The 7500-nt window shown below is 44.0% G+C and overlaps 1 protein-coding gene across 7 annotated transcripts in view; it reads right to left on the bottom strand.

The window, feature by feature from the left end:
- The window catches only part of Hml (hemolectin), a 121725-nt gene that overhangs the window by 36251 nt on the left and 77974 nt on the right, over positions 1-7500 (bottom strand). For all 7 annotated transcript variants that reach the window (XM_070132350.1, XM_070132351.1, XM_070132352.1 and 4 more), the window contains 10 exons: positions 7124-7246; positions 5443-5599; positions 4765-5008; positions 4149-4347; positions 3510-3588; positions 2717-2834; positions 2262-2379; positions 1757-1986; positions 1200-1349; positions 525-669 (listed from right to left, as the gene is read on the bottom strand). In XM_070132350.1, coding sequence (XP_069988451.1) covers positions 525-669; positions 1200-1349; positions 1757-1986; positions 2262-2379; positions 2717-2834; positions 3510-3588; positions 4149-4347; positions 4765-5008; positions 5443-5599; positions 7124-7246 — 1563 coding nt within the window. The remainder of the gene's footprint in view (positions 1-524; positions 670-1199; positions 1350-1756; positions 1987-2261; positions 2380-2716; positions 2835-3509; positions 3589-4148; positions 4348-4764; positions 5009-5442; positions 5600-7123; positions 7247-7500) is intronic.

Below are 7500 nucleotides of genomic sequence, written 5' to 3'. Positions count from 1 at the left end.
GATGCCAGGTAAAGAGAATGCAAAACTTCCTTTCCTGATTTGGCAATGAAATAAAGAAGAAAAGAGTCATATTAGTGGTTAAAATAAGAACAAAATCCTCTAAAAAAGAGGAAAAAATAAGCAAAGAAAACAAACAGATAACCTTTGGCAACACAACCCATGAATTTAAGGAAGAACAACTATAAATCTTCCCTCCTCACCCTCCCCAAAGAAAAGACAAAGAAAACAAAAACAAAAAATAAACAAGAAAGGAAATAAACCAAAGAAGAGAGCTAAAAAAACAAAACAAACAAAAAGTAATGTAACAACAAAGAAGAAACAAACAAGAAAAATGCTAACCAAAAGAAGAAAGCAAACAAACAAGGGAAGAAAGGTAAACAAAAAATAACAAATTAAACAAAGAAGAAACTAAACAGAAACAAAAGAAGGCAGATCAAAGAAGACAAATAAACGCACAAAAGAAAGAATACAAACAAACAAACAAACAAACACAACCAACCAACCAAGAGACAGCCCCAACTAACCCTTGACGTCGCAGCCCTTGAGTTCGAGTCGGAGGGAAATGGCCTGGTAGAACTGCAGAGGGACCACCCTGACGTAGCGGGCGAACACTGGCTCGGGGAACAGGTTGGTCACCGGCGTGTCCTGGTCGGTGTTGCCGGTGAATTGCTGCGGGGGTTTCGGGGAGAGAAAATAACATAATGATAATCAATAATAATAAGATATAATGATAAATAAAACTATAAGCGCTCGGAGAACGCATAGCTCCGCTCAGGCAATTGGGTTACTTAAGCAATAAAAATACTTGCACTTGAGGAATTACATTAAAATCACTTCTTCTCAAGTGCAGCGGCGACGGCCGTGAACAGAACCGCCTTGGACGGAGGTAATAAATGGTAATCATAATACACAATGATGATGATAATAATACTTATAATGATAATGATAATAATACTTATGATGATGAGTAAAATAATAAAATCATGTGTTGTCATGTATAAGTGATAGTGGAAAGGGGTTGCTGAACGATATTGCTTTAGTCGATGCGAACCGTATGTGCGTATCACACATAATTCCTTCCGGTCTACACCGTACCTGCAACTCAGTACAAATAAAAGAAAATCATAAAAAATACCAAACTACGCGAAGACAGTAAAGAAAAAAAGAAATAAAACAGGGAAAAATCATAAATACACTACCAGTGCATAAGAGGTGTCCTTGCCCTTGACGCTGTCCCACTTGAGCCCCGTCTCGGAGTACTGGACGGCGAATCTCTCCACGTAGAAGTTGAAGAGCGGGTGTCCCTGCGTCACCAGCCCGGTCACCTCCTTCAGTTCGCCGAGGTCCACCTGCGAAATCATCGAGGGTTTTGTTTTATTATCGTCATATTTTGAATTTGGATAATGTATATATGTACATATATTCCCTGTATTATTCATGTATGCATTTTTTTCTTGAATTTCCTCCCTCTTTTTGCTTATGGGGAAGTTGGTTTTGTATTTTTTTTAAAGGGCGAAGTAAACATGGGAATGCGCAAGAGTATGCTAACAAATATATACTTTTTCTCTCTATCGCTCTATTTGTTGAGGAGAAAGCCTCTTATATATGATTTTTTTTTCTTCAAAATGTAAGATACGAACGGGAATGCACGGAAATGGAAAGATAATCAACGCCATGGCATTTTCCCGCCAAAAAAACAAAAGAGCATCAACAAGACCCCGCTATTGGGGACCGCCACTCGACCGGCCGTTTTTACCTGCAGCCATTCCTTCTGGATGGCTTCCTGGTCATTCGGATCCACGTCCTGAGCAGTCCAAGCCCAATCCGCAAAGAGACGAGCGGATTGGGGATTGCCGTCGGGATCCAAAACGGAGGAGGCGGATATGCGCTCGTTGGGGATTCGCCAGTCTTGCATGCCCAAGCCGTCTTGGCATTCGCACTCGCACCGCACTCGAATCTCGTAGTCCTTGCAATAACGCTTTCCGCCTGCGAGGGAAACCATGATTTTTTAGTGTCAAGTTGTCTAAAGTTTATTCAAATACACTTACCAAGTCTTGCTGAGCTACATCACAAACAAGAGTTACCATATCACCATATCTCAAAAATGATCTCTTAGCAACCTCCATTAAAGCCCAGACACACACATTTATCCCCTCAAAATACCAATAGATAACAAAAAGACAAAAAAGATACCCTCTAAGATCACTCTATCTCAAATCATCATCATCATCATCATAATGACAATGATAATAAACACCAACCACTGTTTCGGCATCTCGCGCCCTTGTTGTCACAGGTCACCACCGCCTCCACGTCGCCGCCTCCTACAGGACGACACTCGACGTCGGCGATGTAGTGGTCGGGACAAATCTTATTTATCTGCGGGAGGAAAATTGGAGAGATCTGACGGAATTTCTTTCGTGGGATAAAATGGGCGAATGAGGTCATCGGGAGAAAAGTGTGAAAGAAAATGAATAATTATCGTGAATAGTACCAGCGGATGCACAAAGGGGATGGAAGGAAATGGGACGATTAGAAAAAGAGGACTTAAAACTGAAAGAGAGAAAAAAACAAAACACGAATTAACCCTCCCCCCTCCAAAAAAAAAATAAAAAATAAAATAAAAACGAAAACAAGATAATTTTTAAAACTCAACAATTGCACCTCAAACCGTCAACGAACCGCGCTTCCGATTAATCCTAAGCCCGTAACCCACCTTCCTGATTTCGTCCACGGACTCGAACTCCCCGCTGGAATCCGGGAAATGAAGATTGTACCAAATGGACCATCCTTCTTCCTCGCAAGTCATGGGGGTCGGGGCAGTCACAGGGGGTCTGAAAAAAGGAATAGTAGATAAATTAAATGGATCAATCAATAAATAGATTTTGCAATTCGTGGGAACATAACTATCGCCCGTTTTCTTTCGGAGTTATTTTTCCTACTTAATTCTCTCCGCGTGTCTAATAGGCATTCGAATTCGGAACTTGGTATTTGAGGCAATGTTAGTTTTGTAGTTCATTGTGTTGAAATATGTTGTCGTTTTTTAACCAATTAAAGGTCTTAAAACTTGAATATCAGCGCATGAATAGATCGCGATTTTTAATACAGTAATGGCGATGCATATTAAAAAAAATTACCAGAAGAAAAGATATTCTTAAATTCAAACACTTATGAAGAAAAAAATAAGAATGAAAAGAAGAAAGCAAGAGAAAGGAAAAGAAAAAGGTAAAAGGAAGAATGAAGAGAAAAGAGGAAATAAAGAAAGAATGAGAAGAAAAAGAAGGAATAGAAAAGAAAAAAAGAGAAAAAAAGAGAAAGAAAAACAGGAAGAAAGAAAAAAAACAAAAACAAAATGATTAAATATGAAAAAGTAAAAGAAAAGAAAAGAAGGGATAAAAAGGAAAAAATAGTATCAATAACAACACGACGACAAAAGCAATGTAAAAACACATGGACCCAAGGCGGTCGCAGCTGCCACCGCTGTTTGCGTGCGGCGCCCAAGGACTTACACAACGGGCGTGGAAATGATGGGCGGCGTGAAGGGCGAAGCGGGCGTAGTGACAGGAGGGGCCTCTGTGGTGGTGATGCCTGAGGGAGGAAGGGAGAGAAAGGACGACATTATTACAGGAGGATTTCGGTTCGTTTTGCGTAATATCCTGAGCAGTTGTTGGGTGAAGGAGGGGGGGGGGGGTGTTTGTTTCGACTTTTTGGGTGTTGTTGGTTTGGTGTTGTTGGTTCTTGTTGCGGAAACCAAGGGCGGATTATGATAGTAGGCGTCATCTGAGAATTTCCAAACTGGAATACCTGCTCCAGCATTGCAATAAAGGGATCTTTTCTGGAATCTGTGCATGCATGAATATGTCTTACGCATCCACACAAACACACACACAACACCCCCTCCCATCCACCCACCCACGCACACACAAACACGCACAACACCTCCACCCACCCACTCCAACCCCCCTATCCCCCCCACACAACACCCCCTCCATCCCACCCCCATCCCCACCCACATACAAACACACATACACACAGCATCCCCCCCCAAACACACACAACACCCCCACCCATCCACCCACACACACACAACACCCCCTCCAACCCCCCCTGTCCCCACCCACAGCCAACCGGCCTCCAGCCCTACTCACTGCAGTCGCAGAGGACGGCGATTTCGTAGTTCCAGCAGGCATCGTCCCCCTGGGCGTCGTCTCGGCCGCGGCACAGGAGGCCCTCGTCCACGGAGCACCTGACGCCCTTCTGCTCCGTGTGGGGGCGGTGGGTTCCGATGCTCCTGCACCGGATGTCCGTCACCTGGCTTCGCTCGCAGAAGCCTTGACCTGGCTTGCCCTGGGAGGAGGAAGACGGGCTTCTTAAAAAGGTTTCGAGGGTCAATGGGTGGTTAGCGAAAACAGGGGAAATAGTTTTCGCTGTTGTAGAATTTATATCGCAAATTTACCATATTTTTATTATTATCATTCTTCTCTCACACGCTACTTCCTGTCCCCAACCTCCAAAGGATAAAGTGAAAAAGAAAGTATCTACTGAAACTTAAACATTTAGATCATGATTGTTTTTTGTTCGTCATCATTCATAACGCACACAACTCCCCCTCACCTCCCACGCACATTAAAAGACCCAAGAAAAGAAAGAAGAAGAAGAAGAAAAAAAGGCAAAGAAAGAAAAGAATCTCAGTCCTCCCTGAACAACAGAAAACGGAACCCCTCGTCCCCCTCCCCCTCCCCCTTCCCCCCCTCCCCTGCCCACCTGCTTGATTTTGGCGGGAATCATCTCTGCGTCCGAATTCTTGCGGAAGACGATCGGCTTGTCCTCGCTCCTCCACTCGCTCCAGCCGTCCCAGCACTCGCCTTCCTCGGGAGTGACGCCGGTCGGGAAGGGCGTCGTCGCCTCGGGAGTCGGCGAGGGCGTGGTGACTCGAGGGGGGAGCACGGGCGTGGTGGTGGGGGCGCAGGGCGTGCCGCGGCAGATCTTCTTCTTCCTCGTGCACACGCTGAGGGGGAGGGAAGGGGGGTGATGACGATAATAATGATGATGATGATAACGATAATAATAACAATAATATTGATAACGATAAAGATCATAACAATAATAACAATAACAAACAATAATAACAATAATAGTGATTCTAGTGCTACTAATGATAACGATAATAAAAACAACAATAACAGTTATTACGATAATAATGATAATGATATTAATAGTAGTAGTTATAACAAAATGAATGCCAATAAATATAACCCTAATCATAACATTAAAGAACATAAAACTATGTCAGCAATAATAGATGCAAACGACACATAAAAATAACGTTAGAAAATTAGAAAAAAAAACACGAATCTCACACGCAGAGATAAATAAATATCGATAAAAATGAAAACGAAAAAAGAAAGAAAAAAAAAAAAGTCAACAGATCCCCCAACACACCAAGTATGGCAGTCGTCCTCGGAAATGACGTCGCCCTCCATGTAGACTTCGCCGTCGATCTCGAGGCACTTCTTCTCGCAGTCGGCCTTTGGCACGCACTCGACGTCGCTGGCGCTCTTGTACACGTAGCCGGGCGGGCAGACGTCCTTGGCGCATCCTGCAGGAGGGAGGAGCCGTGGTGGAGGGAAGACGAAGGAGGATATGGAAGGCGGTGGGCGGTTTTTATTTCATTCAGTCGTGATTGGGAAGTGGCTTTATCTATCTATCTATCGGTCTATCTACCTACCTATCTGTCTTGTTGTCTATCTATCGCTATAGCTATCCATCTTATTGTCTGTCTATCTATCTCTACATATGTCTGTCTGTCTATTTAGGTATCTTTCAATCCAAATATCTATGTATCTATCTATATCTATGTCATATTTATCTATCTATCTATATCCATATCTATCTATCAATATAAAAACCGCCCAATATATCTATCTATATCCATATCTATCTATTCATCTATTTATATCTATATCCATATCTATCTATTGATCTATCTATATCCATATCTATCCATTTATCTATCTATATATATCCATATCTATCTATATATTTGTCTATCTATCTCTATATCCATATCTGTCTATCTATTTATCTATCTATATATATCCATATCTATGTATCTATTTATCTATCTGTACCTATATCTATATCCATATCTATCTATCTATTTATCTATCTGTACCTATATTTATATATATATATCTCTCCATCTCTCTCCCTATATAACAGCGAGAGACTGAAAATGGACAGACAGAAAAGTGCAAGCCAAGGCAAGCGGCTCCAAGGAGGATATAATAAGGAAGACATGATAAGGAGGAACGCGGCGGAGCGTTGCAGAAGACGAAGGATGAGTGGAGGTAAAAGAGCCAGAGAATAGAGGAAGGAAAATGGAGGAAAAGAGTAAGAGCAAGAGTAAGAAGAGGGGGAGGAAGAGGAGGAGGAAGAGGAGGAAGAGGATAAAGAGGAGGAAGAAGAGGAGGGGGAGGAGGAGGAGGTGGAGGAGGAAGAGGAGGGGGAGGGGGAGGGGGAGGGGGAGGAGGAGGAGGGGGAGGGGGAGGGGGATGAGGAGGAAGAGGAGGTGGAGGAGGAAGAGGAGGAGGAGGAGGGAGGAGGAGGTGGAGGAGGAGGAGGAGGAAGAGGAGGGGGAGGATGATGATGATAGGGGAGGAGGAAGAGGAGGAGGGGGTGGAGGAGGTTGATGATGAGGAGGAGGTGGAGGAGAAGGAATAGGAGGAGGTGGAGAAGAAGGAGAAGGAGGATGAGGATGAGAGGAGGTAGAGGAGGAGGAGGAAGAGAAAGAGGAGTAGGAGGAGGAGGAAGAGGAGGAAAAGGAGGAGGAGGAGGAGGAAGAGAAGGAGGAGAGGAAGAAGGAAAAGAGGAAAAGAGGTAGAGAGAAGACGAGGAAGATTAGAACGAGGAAGAAAAAGAGGGAGAAAGAGGAGAATGGCGATAATAAAAATCGCAAAACCATATCCAGAGAAGAAAATAAAGAAAAAAACAAGAAAGCGATAAACAACATCCCCCCCTCCCGCCCCCCTCCCTGAAAGGAAACCCCCCCTCTTTTCCCAGCCCCCCCCCTCCCGCCCCCCCCGTCCCTGAAAGGAAAACCTCCCCCCTTTCCCATCCTTACCCTCGACGCACGCATCCTGCACGCAGAGGGGCGACGTCGGGTCCAGCAGCGTGTCGCAGGTCTCGTGCGGGCAGGTCGGGATGCACGCCTCGTAGTGCTCGCAGTTGACGTCGCACTGCATGGCTGTGGAGATGAGGGAGATGAGCGATGGTGGCGGTGGGGAAGGATGAGGGAGATGGTTTGATAGTGAAGGTAATCATCATCATCCTCATTGTATTAATATTAGAATCCTAAACCCAATACCAAAATACTTACACAACATAATGCAAACAATACAGAATGAATAAAAGCTAGTAAAAAATACATAAAAATAACCAAAAAAAAAAACGTTATCTACGTTCGCTAAGAGACTCTCGGCGCGCCATCTGACGGACGAT

Source organism: Penaeus vannamei, chromosome 17, assembly GCF_042767895.1.
Source record: "Penaeus vannamei isolate JL-2024 chromosome 17, ASM4276789v1, whole genome shotgun sequence".
Taxonomy (NCBI): domain Eukaryota; kingdom Metazoa; phylum Arthropoda; class Malacostraca; order Decapoda; family Penaeidae; genus Penaeus; species Penaeus vannamei.
The sequence above is the reverse complement of the archived record's forward strand: the minus strand, read 5'-3'. Positions and strand labels throughout refer to the sequence as shown.